Source organism: Silurus aristotelis, assembly GCF_946808225.1.
Source record: "Silurus aristotelis genome assembly, chromosome: 10".
In the NCBI taxonomy this organism is placed as follows: domain Eukaryota; kingdom Metazoa; phylum Chordata; class Actinopteri; order Siluriformes; family Siluridae; genus Silurus; species Silurus aristotelis.
In genome coordinates, this window is record NC_139583.1 from 24,901,240 (window position 1) to 24,924,621 (window position 23,382).

Consider the following 23,382-nt stretch of genomic DNA (forward strand, 5'->3'; position numbering starts at 1 on the left):
ATATATATATATATATATATATATATATATATATATATATATATATATATATATATATATATATATATATATATATGTTTGTCTGAAATGTAACTTGCACACCTCTACTTCCAAACCCTTGCTATAACTTATAACATAATCGCAAAAATACAATGACAACATAAAAAAAGGATCTTAAACATATCGTAGTGATTGTGCGACCTCGGAAAAAAGGAGCTTGGCATGTAGAAGAACCTCTAGCACAGTGATTTTGGCCGCACCTTTGGAAAAAGCTGTAAAGGAAAGAAATACGAGATCAGACATTAACCTTAAAACTCAGACAACAAGAAAAAAAAGGCTAAACACACTAAGATAGGGATGGATCAACAGCAATATTGGTATTTGGTAATTTACTATGTGATACTATATATCACAGTTCTTTTGTACAATGCATTTTAAATCACTTATCCAGAGTGACAAATATATTTATTCATTATATCCATTCATTCATACAACTGAGCAGCTATGGGGTTAAGGGGCATGCTCAGGGGCCCAGAAGTGGAGCTTGGTGTGGCTGGGATTTAATCTTTCGACCTTCATATGTAAAGTCCAATGCCTTAATCACTAAGATACCCCCTCCCACAAAAGCTAGGTAGCTTTTGATTTTCTGGGTTACATTTATATGGTATTTGGCGGTGCCCTTGTCCAGCACGACTTACATTTATCTCATAAATAAATGTCCCCTTACCCCAAAATAGTTATTTGGGACGAAGCCCTCTCGGCCGCAGAGTGAAGCCCACCACCAGTCCAATCCCTCTGGTTTCTGCAGGATGGTCACCATGTCTCCCTCCTTAAAGCTCAGCTCATCAGGCGCCTGGGCTGGGTAAGTCCACAGAGCGTACACGACGCCACTGTTCTCCACACCCATCGCCTCGTCCACTCCTGACATCATTTAGAATAAATACAAATGAGATGAGAAATGCATGTGGCTTCTTATTTGTTAAAAACAATACATCTATTTTAGGAGCTAGAACTACAGAGATGGATCATTAAACTCTGAATATACTGCCACTCTTTAATCAGATTAACTGATTTGCAATCATATCGTTTTAATAAAAGACGTGAAATGCCATAAGGTCTTTGGTTCTGTTTGTTTTTTGCTGCATTTCTGTCTTTGACATGTACATGAAGGTTGTGCTCATCCTCACCTCTGAGGAAGCTCTCACATTCTTGATAACCCACAGCGTATGGGTCACATTTCTGTGCCGCCGTGGCTCCGTCGCTCTCGGTCACTGCCATGACAGCTGCACCGTTACGCACCAAAAACTCACACAGGGCCCGGTCGTTACAAGAGGCAGCGCAGTGCAAGGGTGTCCTACACACACACACACACGCACACAGAAAGTGGTTTTCATTGCTTCTTTTGTAAATTAAATAAAACCCAAACCCTGGAAACACTGGACATCGGCAGAAAAAATGAAGTAGAAATCAGCTAGGTATGTGTATTCTGTTCATATATAAGCTACAATACAAATAAGTGAAGTTGTGAAACTAACCAGCCATGGCTGTCTGGAGCACTGACATTGGCACCGATGCGTACGAGGAATTCCACTACACCATAGTGCCCACCACAGATAGCATTATGAAGGGCGGTGATGCCCTCGTCGTTCGGCTGGCTCGGGTCACTCATCTAGTGCAAATTGAAATGGCATACACTGACCAGGCATAACATTATCACTGGTGAAGTGAATAACACTGATTATCTCTTTTTCCTGGCACCGGTTATCGGATAGAGGTTTATGAGGCAGCAAGTGAACATTTTGTCCTCAAAATCGATGTGTTTGAAGCAGGAAAAATGGGCGAGCGTAAGGATTTGAGCGAGTTTAACAAGAGCCAAATTGTGATGTCTAGACGGCTGGGTCAGAGCATCTCCAAAACTGCAGACGAGCAACTGTAAGTCAAATTGCTGAAGAAGCTATCGCTGTTAATAGTCGAAAGGTCCGAACTGTTTTGGCAGCAAAAAGGGGACCAACACAATATTAGGCATTGGTCATAATGTTATGCCTAATTGATGTATATGTGACATTACGTGACAACTTTGATACATTTCTGTTGGGAGTCAGTGTGTGGTGTGTTTGCTGACCTCCTGCACAGCTCTCTGTACTGTGTCCAGTTCGCCAACCAGAGATCCGTCCAGCAGCAGGACCAGAGGACTGAGACGAGCACGGGGCCCCTTTACACTGCTGCCTTTTGGCTTCCGCAGGATTGACTGTAGACCCTGATACACACATAGACAGAAACAAATGATTAAATACTACTGATTCTGAAATATTGTGATGCTGCTTTTGTCAGTTGACCTTATACCAGCTTTTATAGTCAATATTCAATTGTTTCTAGTATTAACCACAGTGACGAATCATTTGTATTGGTTTAAAACTACTTTTTGAACTTGTGAAGTCTTGACTCACCTTCTGCTGAGGGGTCATATTTGTGATTGGTAAAGGTGAGCTTGGTATCGACGGTGTGTTCTCCTCTCCATCAGAGGAGCTGCTCTCATTCGCTGTCTCGTCCTTTGTTTGTGGTCCTTTCCTGTGAAACATTTTTTTAATCATCTGCTTGTACTGATTGGGCTGAATGATGGGGGTCGTCTTGCTGCTCTGGTCGACAGAGCCACGTTTCTTCAGAGCACGTGGGATCTCGGCTCGGATCTGCATCAACACGTCCATGTCAGGGACCACAGGAGCCTCCGGGTCCAAAACCGGTTGCAAACGAGTTGGGCTACGGGGCCGAGAATCCAAATCCACCTTAGGATCATCGTTATTCGATTCTACTTTGGGCTCTTTGCTTTGCTCAGCTGAGGTCGGTGGGGATTCTGGGATTGTGGACGGCTTGTTTTGCGAGTTGATTTTGATCAGCTCCATGTAGGGGGGCTTGGAGGCTGAAAAAGAAACATTTGCACAAACCTAAGAAGTAGAACAATGTTTAACTACCTATAAAATGTCTGAAATTCTCCAGGGAATAGTATGTATAATTCTGGGAAAAATAAGGCCATGACTTTAAATGTATAAATTGTAGAAAGACTAATATATGAAGGGCTGTTATAATAAAAGTACAGTGGTACCTCTGAATATGAATGCCACAGAATACATATAATTAGGAATACAAATCAAAATGTATAAAAATGTTCCTAAAAAAATTCTAAATACATTCTTCCGTACCACCTCCCACCCTCTCAACCCTCAGTTAGCGTCTTCAATTCATAGTGAGAGCACTGTCTTCAGTGTTATTTTAAAGTCGCCAAAAGCAAATTTCAATAGAAACATTTTTTTAAAAAGTTGAAAAAAGGTGACAGTAGTGAAAGCAGTGAAACAAAGCAAAGTAAATAAAAAAATAGAAAAATAAGTGATAACAGTAATTCGGGTGACAGTCTGCCGAATATTATAGTGGAAGGAGATTCGTCTCCTTCTAAACAATAATTCTTCCTCCTTCTCCGAACGTCATCTCCATCAGGCCAGCATTAACTCTTCTCAAAGGTAAAGTATCCAGTAAAGATTATGTTTTCCTCTTTTAGATGTTAAGGCACTATTATTAAAAGCTAAATATTAAATTATATTAGTGCACAATAATTTTTTTTTTTTTATATGAATATTTGGGGGTCATACGGAACTAATTATCGCACTTTACATTATTCCTTATGGGGAAATTCGTATCAGTAGACGAATATTTTAGAGTGCGAATCGTGTTCCAGAACAAACTAAATTCATATTCTGAGGTACCACTGTCAAGGCACGATCATGAAGAAACTAAAAAAAAAAAATTATTTTAAGAATTTGATTAACACCTGCTAATGAAAATCACACTTCAAACTCACAGTACATCCACAGAAATATAGCTAAAAACTGTTTAATACCTTCTGCATAATATGCCAGAGGTCTCTGCTCTTGAGAGACAGACTGAAAGTGGTAAAGCAACTCGCGCGGCAGAGGCAAAGGCTGTCCCTCTGTCCCACGTGGAAATCTGTTGGTTGCTGCATAGTATGGGTTCTGAAGCCTCATGATGACAGACAGAGGGATGGGCCTATGTGGGCGATGCCCAGGTGATGTAGGAGGAATGGACACACGAGAGATGATTGGCTGAGGGTTGTAAGGTGACTGGGTGGGTAAAGCATTATCAGGGGGCACATAGATACGGGTGTTCCTTTGCAGGGAGTCAATGGCTGATGCGAACGGACGGAGCACGGTGTCCTGTTGACACAATGTAAAGAAGATGAAGATGTGAAAGTGGGTTGCTTCTATGGCAACAGTATAATCATTAAAGATAATAATTATTATTTAATTAAATTCTAATAAAAAATTCACCAGAATAAAAATTACAACATTCAGCACATGTTAGAGTCCAATTGGGTCCCTGTCTTGATGGACACCTCTATCTCAACCAGACGGTTTATGAAATAAATAAATGAATAAATGAATAATTCTAAAGTAGGCATTGATGTTTGATTGCATGACTTTGATGTTCGAAGGGAATATTTATTGGGGCTTCAATTAAACAGGCTCTACCTAACAGTCTACTAAATCTATAACTAATCCTATTAGGAAGCATCATATCAACATTTTTAGTGTTGTAAAATGTAAATGTTTTCTGTAAGAGGGCAATTATGTGACGAGGATGTGTTTTAAACCACACCAGGTGCCCAAACATTTAACTATAAAGGGCCAAAAATCAAACTTAACTGAGGGCTGTGAGCTGAATGTATATGTCTCTTTATAATACACTGTATATGCTATACAAAACTGTGTTATAATAAAGGTAAAGTTGCCATGGGGGACATAATTTATGATTTTAATATTTAATGTTTTATATTTAATAAATATATTTAGGTGTACTAAATTGTAGATCATGTAAAAATGTAAAGTGATATGTTATTCTACAAAAAAAAAAAGGCCAAATAAAATGAGTATTGTTTTTGAAACATGCCCCAGAGCCTCTTATTGTCTGTATTCCCCGTCACTCTCAAGACAAAAAGATTAAAACAAAGCATATATAACACTTGATAATACCACTTTTATAACCTCTTTATCTCTGTAAAGCTGCTTTAAGACAATCTCCATTGTTAAACAAGGCTAAACAAATAAAAATGAATTGAATGAATAATACATTAACTGATATCCACTTAACAGGTTAATTGTAGGGCAGGACACCATGTTAGTGATCTTGATATTGCTATTCTACCAGACGTTAAACAGACATGCAACTATGCATACAAGCACTCACACACATACATACACATACCTTCCGAGGTACAGTGGGTGAGTCCAGGTTGGACTCCCTCCAGTTGCTGTTAGGGACAGATGGTCTGATCCACTCGTTCTCTGGAATTGGAGGTTTTTAAAATCAGTTGATGCTCTGCTGTTTCTAACCAAGTACTTATTGTAGGCTTAGTTTTATCTCAGAGAAATTTGAAGATTTGCTCCAGAGCACTGATGGGAAATTGCATTCTTATGTTTCGTACACTCACTGTCATATGTTTGGTGTGACTTTCTTTCATATGAAACATCCAGGTCTGATTCGTTCCATTTGGCAGAGCTGTTCTGTCTCGATACAGCTTCATCTGAGAAAACATTGAAAGTGAATTTAACGAGGGATTATAAAGGCGAAATACAAAAATGTGACACACCTTGACAATGCTGCTTTCAGAAAGAACTCACACTTCACACCCACTACGTACACTGCGCGCGCACACACACACACACACACACACACACACACACACACACACACACACACACACGACAATCAGCAATAAGGCGATTTGAACATTGGACTGAAATTCTTAGAGAAAACCTGTTTGTTTTGTATTTGACATTTGACCTGGGTGTAGCCAAACTACGAGCGTGAAACAGAACGATGAAAATAGACGACATAGATTTGAGTTATTGTGTTACTATAACAAATTCAAGAAATTAGCAAGAGTTTTACCTTGAATTTCATTTAAAACATTGTTTGCTATGCTGTACAGTTTTTCGTCCCCCTACCTGTAGTTTTAAACGGAGTGAAACCTCGTGGTAAAGTGCTCGCAGTCGGTTGGCTGAAAGGTCCAGGAGAAGGAACTCTGTCGATCCTGGGTGACCTACGTCCACTGGTGGATGTGTCATGCAAAGACACTGGATTAGCCGGGATTTGAAGCATGCTAGCAACAGCTTGCTGGTCATATTTGAAATTAGGTGAGAGCTCTGTGAAAGTGAACGAGCCGCTCAGGTTTCGTTCGTGTGACCTGGCTGGGTTTGGCGATGCCCGGCGTTGGAGATGCGGAGACTGATTTGGGGGCGTCAGGGATCCTTGAGATGCAAGGATGTTTCTAGGTTGAATAGATGCATACTGAAAGACCTGGGGTTTCGGGGAGGATGAGACGTTTCTACCACTGGTCAAGAACGAGTCTGATGAGTGGGTGCTGGGCTCTGGAGTTCTGATGGGTGGTGTGGTTTGGGGGAAAGACATGGTGCCTCTTTTGACGACACTTCCAACTGCATCTCTGATGGTACTGGCAGAGGAAACACTGTTGACATTGGTGCCACTCTGAGTGTAGTTGGTGGTGTTCTGTGGTCTGGAGCTGGAGCTCTATCATAATAAGCAATAGGAGTACAATGATGAGGTTAACAGATCCTGGTAGGTTGTCTGACTACTGAACAAAATTATTATTAAAAAAAATATATATAAAAAATGGAAATCTGCAGCAGGTATTTGTATAGTATTCAGAGTGTACCTCTTTCTCAACACAGCATAAAGGTAGTTGCAGGTAGTAACAGGTACTAAAAGGCTCCTTTATGGACAAATTGTCTTATGATCCACTAACATTTGTCCCTTTCAGGGTCTGACCATAAACCCAGACACCACAAATACTGTACCGCACTACTATGTCAGTGTCTGCAAGGGAGGAACAAATATCAGCCCGGAAATTGGCTATAAGTTAGGTATGTACATTTGACCAAAATAAATAATAAAATGGATTAACTTGTAAACAAAGGAGTTGTTTCGGTCAAATGTATGATGCCTATCAAAATATAAATATTATATAGATAAATTCCATATTTTTTAAATAATTCAATAGATTCAATCATCATCAAATGATTTTAATGCAAAGCTCAAATTATAATTTTGAGGGGTGGAGAAACTGAAATCTTAAAAGACTGGCAGAAGCACCTTGGACTTCAAAACAAATAAATATGTTTTACAGAGCAAAGCCATATAAAAAAGGCCAAATATAGGCTGGTTAAATACTATTAAGCTAGTTCACTGTAGTATCCAAGGAGCATGACTGCTGAATTAATTTCACAAGCAGGTAATCTTTTGGCAGCCAACATTTCCATTTAGTACATTTTGTTTAGTAAATTTTCTGGGATGAAACGATGTGAAATTAATGGTTGGAATGAACTTGACCAAACCACAAATTAGGCTGTTGGCTGTAGCTAGTTTACCACCCATATAATATATTGTCAGAGCTATTCCAGTTTCACTAGACAAAAAAAATGTACAGGTAGTACTCGACTCACGATGGAGATGGGTTACGAATACCCCATCGTAACTTGAAGAACTTTAAGTCGAGACATGGCCTAGCCTTTTTAGGAGTTTTAAAGAATGGTGATCAGTATTGGGTAGTATACGGTTATTTGTTAACAAATTGAACTATGGACGAGCGGCAGTTCGTGACTGACGAACATTTTTACGATTTTGCTGTTTCGCGATCGTCATCGTAAGATTAAAAAATCTTCAGTTGAACAATCGTAACTTTGGGAACCATCTGCACATGTATACCTACACTGTATATACTAAGTGCACATGACACTCAGTGTATATTTAAAATATATGCACTATTGTCAATTTCAAGACTAGGACTAGCTGAGATCGAGTCAAGGCTGAGCGTTATAGGAGATGAGGTCACAATAAACATCTCAATACTTCACTGAAGTCGTATGTACTACATTTTCTAACAACTGATACTTGCATGCTTTGTTAGTTTTTTTACTACATGTTTAACATGTTTATCCCACTTTAATAAAGCGTCCATTTAAAGTCCGAGGACGCTTTAAAAGCAACCAGTGATCATGCAGTTAAATAAAAACCCATCTTTGGTGGAGCACTTATGTAATTTCCCTACTGCCTGCTTTCCTGATGTAACTGCCATTTCGCTACTCTTTATATATGTTTTGTCTGCTTATAAACTCTAAGAATCCTGAGCTAGACTCTGCAATGGTTACTTTATAATTAAAGTAAATAAAATTGCATAGTAGTGCAGGAGGTTGTGAATGAGTATAATTAGTTACCTGTGTTGTAGAGCTTTCAGTGCCGCTCAAGGATATATCCTGCAGGAGGGAACTAAACTCTCGTGACATCTCATCCGCCGTCGCCAAAGACGCATTCAGGTCGTCTGTGATGGACTGGACTAATAGTCGAAAATAACGGTCTTACACACACACACACTGATGTCCAAACTACACAGAACAGACCACTTCTCACAGGCACTACTTTCAACAATAGATGTTATTATCACTGCTTCCAGTTCTACTTTTTTTTTTAAGCCAACGTTAATGTTTTCAAGACGTTCGTTAGACTTTAGAGAAGACAATCTAGAAATCAAGAACTCTGGCCAAATAAATCATTTTAATTGAGTACAGGTGCTGCAGTTGGAGTTTCCCTACACAGAATTGATCAGGAATTCAATAGAGACTCACGATCAAGATAGTTATTTAACTTTAATGATAATGTATTCATGGCATATTTCTATCTATCTATCTATCTATCTATCTATCTATCTATCTATCTATCTATCTATCTATCTATCTATCTATCTATCTATCTATCTATCTATCTGTTAATCAAAAGCCTGATGGCCCATCACTCCATATTTGATTATGGATTAAGTGATTATTGATTATGGGTGGTTTAAAATCTTTTTAGTTATTATATAAACATTTTTAAAAACTTGAGGAGAGCATTATATTAAATGAACAATCAAAACTTCTACTACTACTACATTTACTACTAATACTAAGCAAAGAGTTAATGGCTTTGATTTCTAAATATTAGGATCTGCTATATTTTCAACAAACATCCGTTTTCCTGATGGTGAAAAAAGGTTGGCATGCAACCTCTATTATTGCACTTACTGGAAAAAGTTACTATGGTCATAAACAAGTTTATTAGAAATGATGATTGTATAATTATTGAGTTTGTTTTTCTCACACAGTATGCCGCTGCCAAACGAGTTGCTCGACATGATTTCAGGATCTGTCAGGATTCTGCAGAACTTCTATGCTTTCGAAACACTTCCTGGATGATTAAAGAGACAATAAGTTAGAACAGTTTAATTCAGACAGCCTTCTCCACAACATGTACAGTGCCAAGTACACAACAGTGCCTTAATAATAATTCCTTCCCTTGTAATGCTTCATATTTTATAAAGTTACAACCTGAAACAATAATGAACAGAATTGGCATTATATGTTATGAATCTACACTACGAAGCATCATATTGATGGGGAATATACATATACATATATTTATCCCTGTTTGTTAAACCAGTGTTTTAGTTCTAGTGCAACCAGCTACCATCAGGAGTCACAGTATTATTATTACAGTAATTTCCGGACTATAAAGCTCACCCTTATATAAGCCGCACCCACTGAATTTTACAAATATTTTTATTTTGAACATAAATAAGCCGCACCTGTCTATAAGCCGCTGTCTACACTAATGAACTTTACACAGGCTTTAACGAGAGACACGTTACACGCGGTGTAACGGGTGAAATATGTTGCACTTCCTTTAGGAGCATAGCAGTATTTTGGGAATTGCCTGCTGCTGCATTTTTTCCGGTATTACTGCGTGTGTGCAAGACAAGGAATATGTCTTTATTATTTTCTAAAGCTCATTTCTAAGTTTCTTTGACTATCCCGTAACGCTGTTGCCAAGAAAAATAAAAAAGCACGAGTTTTGGAAACCTGTCTGTGCTTATATGATTTCTGTTGCAACTGGAGTTAGCGAGCTCTCCCTTCACCCTGACTCAACGAGTTATAACGGCTTGTATCTAAACAGTACTTGACCAGGAAAATGATTGTTCACTGTCTTGCTCCTTCCTTTCACAACTATTTCTCTCGGGAGTTTATCTTTTGGCATCGTCGTGCGTTTAAAAAAACTTTTTTTCTCCTGATGCCGTGCAGCTCAGAACACAGGTGAGGTGCGTTTTTTCGTTTCCGTTCGGAAATTTCATTGGTCTAATGTTATGTCGCTCAGTTTTTTTGGCTTGAAGTTTGTGAAACCGGGAAAAACCTAGGAAAAATTCATAAATAAGCCGCTTCGTTGTTTAAGCTGCGGGGTTCAAAACGTAGGAAAAAAGTATAGGATTATTGCGTGCAATTAAAATGTCACTTGTTCTCAATAGAAATACACACGTCTTAGAAGGTGGCAGCATTTGTTTTTAGAAAATCCCTAACCTAACAGCTATTAAAACAATCCAGCACAAAGTTCTGGAAAAAGCACCAGTCAGGTGTTAGGCTGAGTTTTGGACTTCCCACAGAGCATCAGTATTTCCATTATTTAAAAAAATGGAAAAGAATGTGTCAATCATAAATGTGAATTTGCCGAGAAAAAAAGGTTAGAACTGAGTTAGGAAGGTTTAAGTCAAAGAAGGCTGTGCACAGACATCTCCCAGACAATCCAGTAAGCCATTGAACAAAAAAACACAGCTTAAAGTGTCTTCAAATACATTAAAATTTTTATTTTGTCTGATTTTCCAAAATGTTAACATTGGAACAAAGAAACGGAACATTTGGTGGAAACCCAACACTGGCTCACCATTCTAAGGACACTGTTCCTATAATGAAACATGATGGTGGTAGCATTCTGTTAAAGGGATGCTTTTTTATCAGCAGAAACTGAGAAATAGGGATTGGGACTTCAGCAGAGACTGGGTCAAGGGCAAGAGATATTGTGCAAATTCTAGAAACAAAAAGACAAAGTGAGCTCAGAACCTGAAATAAGTATAATTCAATCTACTTAGGAATCTTTGGCAAGATGTGAAAATGTTCTCTAATGATTTTACAGATCTTTAGAAATTTTCCCAAGAAGAATAGGCAAAAAAAACAGTATTCAAAAATGTAAAGCTGATGGAGCCATAGCTCAGAAGACCCACAGCTATAACTGGTGTCAACTTCAGTTATAGTGAAAAGCACTGTACATCTAACTAAAAGAACAATGTGACTATGCAAGTGAATGTTACCTTTTTAAAGCTGAGACTGGGATGTCACAAGTTTCTCCATGCAAACTAAATGCCTTCACCTAAACAAAAACAAATACAATATAGATTATATAATGCTGGCTACTCTTCAAAACATAGAAACTTTTAGAAATCTGTTGCAGGCTGCAGGAGAGATTTATTAAACGCTTCTGTAATCTTGAACTTTCAGCTTTGTTTAATCTGCTTTCTATTCAGGAAGGTGCTGCTAGGCCTCCTCCAGTATCCCATAAATCCATGGGTCTGTTTTGCTTTGCCAAATCAGTGAGGCATACAGCTCCTCCTTTTTTTTCCCTCCTTTCTCTTGCTCTTGGCCTCACCCTGCGAGTGATTGCACACTCAAACTCAACTCGGGCACCCGTTCATTTTGTGACCTCAGAGAGAGAAAGCAGTTCAAGTTCAAACAGGTCTCTATTTTAGTCTCTGAGCTTAACACCATCATTCTTCCACACATCCTCACAATCACACAAACATGAGTCATAACCGAACTCGCATCAAAACATCCCACTAGAATTCAAACACCCAATAACAAATCCGAGATTTATGATCCTGCCCCATTGCTCCAGCCTGACTGTGCTTCTGTAATCACAGTATTCATTATCAGTGGCTCTTTTTTCCTTGTCGTTGTGCTTATCCTGGGTGGATAAGCTGCAAGTCTAGACAAATGTACCCAAAACCTGAAACACCTGTAGCAACTGATGATGTGTACCTATTCCTCCATCTGGAGCACCAGACACCATCTGTTAGCTTTCTACTAGCTAAAGTTTTCATGCTATTCATGGGATGAATCAGGTTTCTAAAGTTCTTATGAATCTTAGTCTGGCACGAATATTAATTCAGGATGTAGAGGGAGGGGAAAATGTAGACAGATTTAGTCATTTACAAAAGTAAGAGTTGACACTGACTATGAAATTGGTTTCAGTAACCCAGTAACTATATTTATAATATGGCTGCACCCGTAATCTATAAAACTGTGTATCAGGAATAAGCTGAGAGACAATCTAAAGTAAAAAAAAAACAAAAAAAAAACAACAACTCCTAAATAACAACATGCTACACAAAACTGGTAACCATACTTCATGCGAAACTTTGTGTAACTTGATATCTTATCAAACTAGGTCAGACAAGGTTAAAAAAATAAAAAAAGAGCCAGATGAAGTTATGCTACCTTGTTTTGGGGAACCTGTTTTCACTGTGGTGTCAGATTCTTTTTTGGATTTAAGAAGTGTAGCCCACCGTGTACCTCTTCTGTTGAAGCCAATTTACTTCAAGGTTCGATATATTACGCATTTTCTGCTTGCCACGGTTGTAAAGGGTGATTATTTGAGTTAGCCTTCCTGAAAGCTTCCAGTCTGGCCAGTCTCCCCTGAACAGGGCATTTCTGCCTGAAAAATTGGCTAATAGTTACTTATGTTTTGCACCATCCATTGTAAATTGGTTTAATAACAAAAAATATATATAATAAAAAAGGCTAAAGGTATATGGACACCTTACCATTACCCCTAGGGTCCCCTCACTTTAATCACAAAGTTGAAATAAACTTCAACTTCAACTTTAACTTCAGTATGCATAAACTGTATCTGGGTTTAGTATTGAAGTATATGTGCATGTGGGTGTGTGTGGTACATTCCAGCAAAGCAGTATTTTGCTCTTATCAGTGCTTGTCAATTGCACATTTGACAGTGTCTCACTTACTCTCCCACACCATCCCCCACACACACAATCACTTAGACCAATCTGACAGAGTCGTCTTAAGTGCCAACACCTTCTGAAAGACTTCTGTAGCTCGTGATTCAATGTCTTTAACTATGTGTCTGATCTAAGATCAGATTTCACAGCACTGTTTTTGTATTCAGCTTTGCACCCTTTATTGTACTTTGCTGTATTCGATACTGCAGTTCTTAGTCATATAAGAGCTCTTTCTCAGATGCATGACTAATAATTTGGGTGAAGTCAGTGCTATTGCAATCCACCGTTGAGCCTCGGTGAAGGGCAGACAGGTGATAAGGGGGGCTAGTTCATTACAAATTTGCTGTGGGAGGACAAAGAGGATTAACGGATTAGGATTATAATCCGAATATATATCAAATCTGACATTCCCTCATGTCTTTTATTCCCAGTAATTCACTCAGAGAATTACTCTCTCTCTCCACCTATGTGAGAACAAAGCAACTGGAAAGAGTGGAAAGCTTTCGTCATATCCAGATCTTTCACTACAGGGTCCCGTCCTGGCCTTTGCAATTTTCTGTTTCCCAAACCATTTCCTTGGCTCAGATTTGAGCTTGTGGAGTTTTTCTAACTATTAAACTCTACGTTCCATGCTACATAAGCTAGCCAAAGATACTGTGAGCGCTCGTATGCGATAAGTATAAACAAGGTTGGGCAAAATTTGATATATATCGATAACTGTATGCTTAATACACTTTTAGTGACTGAACATAGATTTCAGTTTTTAATCCTTTATATGCAAAACTGTTACTCTCACCATTGCTCAAGAAATTTAAGTGATTGCAATTAAACTGGTTTTAGGACTGAGTCATTAAGCTTATGACAAGAGTATGTAAAAAAAAAAAAACAATGATACAAGCACTGAATCCATACGTGAGATCAAAAGGTATGTGTGTAGAGAGTCATATTAAGGCAGGGTTCTTATTCATATCTAGTTGAGCGAGATAAAGACAGGAAAGGTGTGAGAGTAAAAAAGTAGGAGGCATTAAATATGAGACATGGAACAAGACAAATGATTTAAGGATGAGTCAGTATTAGTAAAATCACAAGGCATGAGGTAAACATATACCTTCCTCTCATGACATTTAAGGGTGACCATTCCTGCTAACATTAAAAGCAAACATATACTTTTCACTATAACTGGGGAGGCCTGGCCTAAACTGACCAGATATTAACCTTTGATGATCTTAGCAACAAATTATTGGTCAGAAACTTTGGAAGAATTAAACAAATGCACTCCTGACACCCCAAGTGCCCCCACTAGCTTGATAATTGTTTGGGAAAATCTAGACACAGGGATATTAAGTAAGATTGCCTTACTAATTAAAACATAAAATCCAACCACATTGACCTTTCTTTCTCTAAAAAGCTGTCTGCAAATTTAACCACAAGACAAACATTAAAAAAACAGCTACCAACCAAATGTGTTTATCTATTTGTCTAATTCCTGCCCATTTCCAGACCCATGTTTTGTTGTTAAGACCAGTAAAAGCTTCCGATCTCACCATTTTGGGTTTGGCCTATTTTCTTTGCACAGGAGTGTTTATCTGTATCCTTCAACTAGCCTTCCTGAAACCTGACCTTCTTATGGTCACTCCTTAACATGCCTTCACCTATGGCATACAGTCAGATTCTTATCTGCAGAAGTACACGTTTCAACAGCTTCCAACTGCCTAAGACCAAAAAAACCTACAGTCCTACATTTGCTAAGTTATTTCACACAGACTCTCAGGAAGGCAGACATACCAACAGGGTAGGGATGGACATATCAGAAGCCCAGGAATGGCTATATCCTATGGCTTTCCTATGGCTATATCATATAGCCATAGGAAAACAAACTACATCCGAAAGTTATCATAGCTATGATGCACCTTAATGCTAAATATAAATTATTCAAAAATAACTATAGCAGGAGCTTATTCTGAATCGCACCACACACCATCAAGCGAGTTGATGCTAGAATATGTTTTTACTTAACAAACGGATTAGATTAGGATGCTTTAGGAACAAGAATGTAAAAACACTGTTAAAACAAGCTTTAATAGCATCAGGTAATATATCTTCATGTAACATTCTTACAACACACAAACACAAAAGAAAAGATGCTAGCTGGAAGTGAATGATACATTTTGAGTGGACTGTGAGATAGTAAATGTTGGCCAATGATTTCTGAATGATTTTTCTTAGTCAATCATTTAGTTAGAAGAGGATAATATCAATTAGTTTTCCTTAGTCTTTATAACTTTTAGTCTGCTAGTTAAGGCACTTAAATAGCTAACTAGCTTACTATCTGTTTTAGCATTGCATTAATTAGCATGTTTCGGTGAGAAACAATTAATGGAAACACTCAAGGGTGTGACAATATTTATATAAAATAAAAATAAAAATGAATTTTTAATATTTAAAGATCACAAAAAACTGTCCTTCGACACACCACTGATTCAGTAGACACAAACATTCTAACCCGTAATCATTTATTTGCAAGGTGTATTAGGAAATTAACTTGGATAGCAGGTGCAACTGGTTACACTAAAAAAAAAAAAAAAAAAAAAAAAAAAAAAAAAAAAGCTTTCACCATACATTAATGCAAATACTATTTTGAAAAATACTAAACGGGTGAAGTACATGACCATCACCAGCATTAATAAGCAGATAGGACATATCGACTGGCATTCCTGTGGTACAATGGCTTCACACCAAGTCCACTCTGCAGACCATCATGTGATTCAGGAATCTGTCGAGTGCCAAACATTCCTCAGTAGTTACACTAAGTATCCACCCAAAACACTGCTACTATTAAGGCACTTCTTTAGAAAACACACAAATCTTCAAACAGGAGGAAGTACAAAATGAACACATACACAGAACAAGAACAATGCACACCAGGCAAAAATAAATCTGTACAAGTACTTAAAATCTAATAAAACTAATCACTCATAACTCCTATACTATACAAACTATATATGAAACCCTATGCATGCAATAGAACCAAAGCTTGCACATTTACCCAAATTTAAATGCAAACCCAAATTCATAAATCTTTTGAGTGTGAATATCTATTATTAGCTTTATTGTCACTGTGCCATGCTATGTTGTTTTGAGCAGTTTGTTTTTGTATCTTTTCTCTTTTAAAAGAAAACGTGTCAGTCAAAAAAAAACAAACAAACAAAAAAAAAACCTCACATGCAAACCCAGAGTCAAAAACTTGCACTGCTTGCACTGCAACTTCCAAAATCAGAAACCTCAACTGACACAGACCAAAACTCACATACTGGCCAGAAGAGCTAAAGCAAATCTTGCATATAAACTAAATTCAAACAAAATCTTTCCTATATAAACCCAAGCATATGTTAATTTGCATAACATTTACATTCACTACATTTGGTAGGCGCCCTTATTCAGAGCGACTTACGACTGGCATTCTTATTTTTACTACTGAGCAGTTAAGGGTTTTACTCAAGGGCCCATCAGTGGTGCTGGAATTTGAACTAAAGACCTTCCGTTTAGAAATCCAACATCTTAACCACATCCCATAGCATAAGCATAAGCTAATTCACAAAAAACTCATGTTAAAAACAAACTCTGTTCAAAAATCACCATAAAGTACATAGTGGCTATAAACCTTGTGGCTAACTCATTGATATTCCAACTGTTATGGTTTTGTGTTTTTTTTAACAATAAAGTAATTTAACCATTTAATAGTAGTAGCTCATGTGTAAAACAGAAACAAAACTAAACACCACAAAGCCAACCACATTATACAATATAGCAGCATTTCATGAGTTGGATCTCTGTTTTTGGAGCAGTCTCCTTTCAAACCCGAATTGCTGAGGAGTGCTACATGATATTAAAAGTTACCTAAAGTGAACATTTCTTTCTTTCGGGTTCTCCCATTAGGGGTTGCCACAGCGGATCAATCGCATGTCCGATTTGGCACATGTTTTTACGCTGGATGCCCTTCCTAACGCAACCCTCCCAACTTATCCAAGCTTGGGACCGTCACCATGGCTTGTGCAACCCTAATGGCTGGGGTTGGTTCCCCGACCTAGTGAACATTGAACAACAAAATTGCAATAATAAAAAAAATTATATTTACACACTAATGAAAATAAAATCATGGACTAAATCCTAGTAAATGCTGTGCCCTCTAAACCTAACAACAACTCCATACCCTGCAACAAAGTATTTAAGTAGTCAATGCATCAGTCTTACCTTTATCATGTTAGTCCAAAGAATGATGAGAAACAAGAGAATTTCTTTCAAATCTGTAAAAAATCCAATGTCTGGAATATTTGAATTTGTTTCATGTTTGCCTAAAAAACTAAAAACCTGACTATTCTTTTCCTACCTTTTGCATGATATCTGTGCAACATGTCTTCAAGAAGCACTGAGAAATCTGCACAAGAGACCATTACCCAAGACCCAGGTATAGACCCATATACAGGATGCTTTCCTTAGAAAGTTTAATAGTAAAATGTTGTTTTTTATACGCAAATGATATTTCCTGGATTATTATTATCAGGGCTGCATTCCAAAAACCTTGTTTTGCGGCACATTATCTATACTGACGCAATGCTGCAAGTAATAGCAAGTAGAGAAAAATTCTTAGAAACTAAAAGAGGTCATATCTTAAAGACTTTCTCTGCATTTGTTGGTCATCAAAGCAAATTCTGTGAATGGTAAGCCCTGCAAAGAGTGGTGAAAACTACCTGCCATTGAGCATCTTTACCACAGGAGATGCAAAATTCATCATCGTTACATCCCAGTCACAACCTGTTTAACCTCCTTACATTAAGAAGGAGATACAGAAGCATTTACATTAGAACCGGCAGTTTCAGGTCCAGTTTTTCCCCCACAATCATCACCATGGTAAGCTTCACAATATACCCCTAGGACACATGTCTCAATAATGCTTTATTATTTTTGTTGCCTTTGATCAGTTACAGACAAGTTCGACTAGCAAAACAAGTGTGTGGCTCTCTGCACACATTAATACATCCGAGTTAGACTTTTTTCTTGTAAATGCTAAATTGCATTTTGCTTCTGTGTACCTGTTCTATCCACTGACATTAGAAGTTGTATCTATGTATTTTTGACCAGATTCTAGATTCTATGGGCACCTCCTACTTCCTTTCCCTGCTTCCTTTGCTTGTTATCAGTTTCTCCCTCTGAGGAAGCGGGGAAACTGTACAAAGAAAGAAAACAGGGACAGGTGAAATGGTCACATACTTTAGAGCTGTATCAACTGCACGTATCTGCACGTGTAAATCAGTCACTACACTCTAAATAATGTAGAGAATAAGTCACAATGGGGTCTGGCGTTATAACAAAATGGTCACCATAAGAGTAAAAGGGAAAAGGTCACTTTTACTTTTCTGATGATTTTCTTGCTATTTTGCAACATCCCAACAGCGTTTATTATTGTATATTAAAGAAAGATTAAACTTTTTTCAATGCATTTTCTCTTATGTTAAATGTTGTGAAACGTCCACAAAACAACAAGGTATCTACTGTTAAAAGTTCTAGTTGCTACAGCTCTACAATTTTTAGTAAGTGTTTAAAAAAGCACCTGGAAACTCATTTGATTAATGTTAACTTCTGCCCACAGAAAATCTCACTATGTCAACAATCACTTTAATCTCTGGACTGTCACTTTTAACTCTGGACTTGCACAGTACAGTGCACTTTATACCACACCATACCGCACACACGGTCACTTTAAGGACAATCACATCAACCACCCTAAATTTTTACTGTTGTATATGTACTCTGTATGTATGTGTATGTGACAAATAAAATTGGATTTGATTTGAAACAATTACACAGCGTTTCATCTGTTTATGCAGAGCAACCACCATCCAATTCCCAGTGCAAGCTGCTTCCGTAGAAACAATAATTTATTAGAACAAGTGCATACAAATTGCGCTTGCAGACAGAAATACTGCCAATTTAATGAGTATTCATCATTACAGCCACTGTTATAAATAAACTAAACTTGCTGTTTCCTCCATTTTGAATCACTACTACTTCAGATGGCAGCAAATTGCACTCAAATTAATGTGATTCAGCTTGTGAAATTTCACAATTCAAATTAATTTATTGTGACTGAGACTTCAGGATTCATATATTTAAAATTATTGTTATTTGCATTTTTGAAAATGAACCTCCTGGTCTGTATGTCACAACACTACTTGATGTAAAGATAAGGCTCTTCTATGTATTCTAATATGATTACAGAATTGTTTAGCCTCAGTACTTTAACCACAATACATGTGGTACAATATATGTATTTGTGTAAGTGTGTGTTTACGATCATATAAAACTTGTGAGATATCAAAGGAAATGATCATCGGATGCATGTCTGAGCAGGTAAACAGAACAACAGAGCAATGCTGCTTAGCTGGATCTCATTGCTTCAGGCTATATGCCAAAACTTGCTTGTTGAAACATCCAGATGTGTTTGTCGAAGGATTCCAGGTAACAAATATACTTTTAATCCTTTCACTTTATGTGTAGGGAAAAAAACGAGCTGACATGAGCTTTGTTTCTTCTAAATGTTTACTGTGGATTTAGTTGGCAAAACTCATTTACATGATTAGATCTAGATTTGATGTTTCATTACTTCATGCATTACAAGTAAAATAGTAAAACACTTTCCACAACAGACTGTTCGCAAAATTCTGATTTAGCTTATAATTCTCTACATATTATATTATACATATTATAATTCTCAAACATTTTTGCTTAAAATGCCTAAGGAACGTTCACTCATTTCATCTTAATGGAACCGTAACCTGTTTCTTTGGAGAGAACAAAAGACTGCTTGTAAAAACATGGTTCAACACGGACAGAAAATACACAAGTATTTCGTTTTTAAATGTGTGCAGTGTAAATAAGATTTAGTCTAATCCTAAATTATAAGGTTTTTTTTTTACATAGGAATTCTGGTGCATAATCATTAGCACTCCTTTAATAAGCTTCTCAACCAGCAGAAAATCTGTTATATGAAGAAATTCACTGACTAGGATTAATGACACATATGTAAGGTAGAGAATAGTTGCTGTAACCACACTGAGCGGAAATTATTTTGCAATTACATTTAGGAAAAGAGTAAATCAGGCAGTCTGGGCAAAGAAATCCAAAACCTTGTTTTTCTCATGATTTTATAGACTTTTTGGTGAACTACAAACTGTAGGAAAAAGGACAAAACCCTAATGAATTCCATTTGTAATCTAATACCAGTCATAACATTAAAAGAGGGAGAAGAACACAAATTATTAGATCGATCGAACGATCTATCCATCCATCCATCCATCTCACTATCTGGAAAAACTAAAGGATAACAACAGTGGGAACGTCTTTTATTTTCCTTCAAATGTGCCAGTAATGCAGTTGGATGGGCATTTTGACATCTCCTGCTGGAGTGTCAAATTCATAAGATGAATAATTTATGTTTTATTTGTAACCTTTAAGCCTGGATCCTTACCTCTGTTCTGGAGTAACTGGTGGTGCACAAAAACAGGGCTGATCATTTTAGATCCAAGATTTTAAAAGCTGGATAAGACAGCTCTATTGCAGCACAGTGGGAGTGAATCTGAAAATATGCAGCAGTGTTGAAACACTAAATGGGTAAAAGAGTACACCTGTTCTTTATAAAGTATATATCAAAAAACAGCACATCCCATAAAGAGTAATATGGTGTGAAAAGCAAAACTAAATTAAATCTTGGAAAAATGACACAGCTTAGCATACAGTGACGTGACTGGTGTGAGAGAATGCATGGGCTGTATAAACATTTAGAGCAATCACAACAAATGCGATTGCTTCTAGTCCTAATAGAATACAAAGCCCCCAAAAGGTTGTCATGAGGTAAACAAAGGTTGATGGACTGATGCTGGTCCTGGTATTAGATGTAAAGACGAAATAAAAAAATAAAAATTAGGATCGAGCAAAGCACTGCAGCACAAAATCTCTTCAAATCTGCAATACCTGACTGGGTATCGTCCAACTACCAAACACTGCGAACAGAAAAGTCGGTTCCCTTTTGTTCAAACAGTCCAGTCATCTGTCCTCATGTGTAATTTGTACTTTAAATACACCTAAAAGGCATACCTTTATGACCACCTGCCTAATGTTGTGTTGGTCCCTGTCGCTGGTTCGTCATTGGTTCACCACTGTTCCTTCCTTCAAAAACCTTTGATAGATACTGACCAATGCAGACCAGGAACACCTCACAAGAGCTGCAGTTTTGGAGATGATCTCACTCAGTTGTCTAGTCAGCACAATTGGTCCTTGTCAAACTCGTTTAAATCCTTGCCCATTTTCCCTGTTTCTAACACATCAACTTTGAGGACAAAATGTTCACTTGCTGCCTAATAAATCCCACCCATTAGCAGGTGCCATGATGAGAAAATCAGTGATATTCACTGGTTAGAATATCACTGGTCATGTTTGCCTGGTCGGTGTACACAGCATTTACGTTAATTACAGCCACAGCTAAAGTTCACATATCTCTTCCTTAATTAGTGATGGTGACCAAAACATCAGCACAAAGGAAGATCGTATCACAATCACCTAATACAACGGTTACTAGTGCATGAATGCATGAATCTACTGTCTGGACTAAAAAGAATCAGCCCCAAACTGTATGTTTTTAGTACAACTATTGGTGGTCCTGGTGCACTCACGTTCCAATTTACTTGACAGCAATTTCTATCATCTCATGTAGATGCAGTCACATGTTATTACTTTAGTTGGTGTTTTACGAGAAGGTATGATGAATAAACTTCCCCTCTACAAAACTATAGTCCTTTTTTTCCCCTTTTCTTTTCTTTTTTCAGTAGGCAATTGGGCCATTTTTGGATGCTTGAGATCTGCCAACATCTGATTCTGATTAAGGTCCCATGAACACACACACACACACACACACACACACACACACACACACACACACACACACACACACACACACACACACACCCCCCAAACTAGAAAAAGGGACAGAGAAAGTTAGAGGAATGTCTGGACATTTACAGTCGCTGTTCTAGCGCGCGCGCGCACGCACACATAATACACACATACAAACACACAGTGTGGTGGTGTATAAAATGGGGTAAATCCAGTTCTTTTGTTTGTACTATGACATTAAACTACACCCTGTACCACAAGATGGTGCAACCAAAACCCCCTGATTCCAGATGTTCACTTTTAACACGCAGCTGAAGTTAATGCGCACGCGCATGATTATTCTCCACGCTCCAAAAGGAAAATCACGCCACTTTACCTGTCCTAGAAAAGCGCACCGCGGCTTTAATCCTGCAGATGAGAAGGGAAAGAGACTCTCCTTCTGCTGGATAACAGCTGCAGTATGTGGCCTTCAGATCACAGTGTCACACTGCATGTCTTTAGTGTGGAGAAAACAGCAGAACATTCCTCTGAGAGCTCAGGAGTTTGAGTCGGACTGAGTCCTGCCCACTGACTGCTTTCACTGCTCTTAAACTCCACCCAGGTGTGTGTGTGTGTGTGTGTGTGTGTGGGCGTGGGCGTGCAGGACTCAGAGACAGGTATATATACACACACAGCTCTAACGTTATGTCTTCATTTTATTTTATTGTAAAAAAAAAAAAAAAAGAGCATTATTACTGTAAATGCATATTTATTGCCCTGGACAAACAAACAAACAAAATAATAATATAATAATATTCGTTATTATTATTGATATTATTATTTCATACTATTTGGAATTAGTAATATTTATTATAACTAGTTATATTTTTATTGTTTATATTTGTATGTGTACATGTTTGTATTAAAATATAGATATATTATATATACGTATTAAGTCATCAATTAAATTGCCACAAATTTAATTTATCAAATACTTTTGTTTACTTTTGCTAGACCCTATTTGGGTAATACAGATGTGTATGTAACATAGCTAACGCTATGGATTCTTTATTTTTACTCTTTATTTTTCATGCATGCGCAAAACAAATCTTATTTCTGGTACAGAGTAAGTAGCCACAGTGACACTGTGCTAACTTTAGTTTCTTATTTATACCCCTGGCATTGTGTTATATTAATAATTGAAAAAGGCACTCAAAGTGCGAGGCGGAGCTCAGATTTTAACTATATTTTGCAAGTAAAAAGGATTGCATTCCAAAAGCCCTTTACTGAAACCCCAATAAATAAATAAAATAAGTTTATTTATATATATATATATATATATATATATATATATATATATATATATATATATATATATATATATATATACACACACACTATTTGGGTATAATATATATAACATACTTTATTTATGTTCATAAAATAAATAAATAGTCTAGTGTATCAAAATGTAATAGTAATAATAATAGTTAAAATAT

General features: G+C 37.4%; 1 protein-coding gene and 1 long non-coding RNA gene across 5 annotated transcripts; one reads left to right on the plus strand and one right to left on the minus strand.

Annotated features, from left to right (window-relative positions):
* Positions 1-39: 39 nt before the first annotated feature.
* ppp1r13l (protein phosphatase 1, regulatory subunit 13 like) lies at positions 40-22,470 on the minus strand. Of its 4 annotated transcripts, none has more exons than XM_083552948.1 (14): positions 22,281-22,470; positions 11,255-11,313; positions 9,220-9,306; positions 8,301-8,419; positions 6,015-6,597; positions 5,498-5,590; positions 5,272-5,351; positions 3,890-4,223; positions 2,448-2,917; positions 2,123-2,257; positions 1,536-1,669; positions 1,188-1,354; positions 728-921; positions 40-272 (listed from the first exon to the last, which is right to left on the minus strand). In XM_083552948.1, the coding sequence occupies exons 3-14, from the start codon at positions 9,251-9,253 to the stop codon at positions 237-239; spliced, it is 2,379 nt and encodes a 792-aa protein (XP_083409074.1). In that variant the 5' UTR covers positions 9,254-9,306; positions 11,255-11,313; positions 22,281-22,470; the 3' UTR covers positions 40-236. The 4 variants fall into 4 exon arrangements, with proteins under 4 accessions (XP_083409074.1, XP_083409075.1, XP_083409076.1 ...); XM_083552949.1 differs by having other exon boundaries at positions 11,255-11,307; positions 22,276-22,470; XM_083552950.1 differs by lacking the exon at positions 22,281-22,470 and adding an exon at positions 12,420-16,586 and having other exon boundaries at positions 11,255-12,356.
* LOC310732594 lies at positions 8,831-13,847 on the plus strand. Its single transcript, XR_014535527.1, has 2 exons — positions 8,831-9,613; positions 10,373-13,847. It is a non-coding gene; the product is annotated as an uncharacterized lncRNA (long non-coding RNA).
* Positions 22,471-23,382: the final 912 nt, after the last annotated feature.

Coding starts and splice junctions, on each gene's coding strand:
- ppp1r13l (XM_083552951.1), bottom strand. CDS start 9,253: ATGTCGAGCAACTCGTTTGGCAGCGGCATACTGT. Junction 5,352..5,497: donor GTCACACCAAACATATGACA/GTGAGTGTACGA, acceptor CTCCAATTCCAG/AGAACGAGTGGATCAGACCA. Junction 273..727: donor TCCCAAATAACTATTTTGGG/GTAAGGGGACAT, acceptor TTTCCTTTACAG/CTTTTTCCAAAGGTGCGGCC.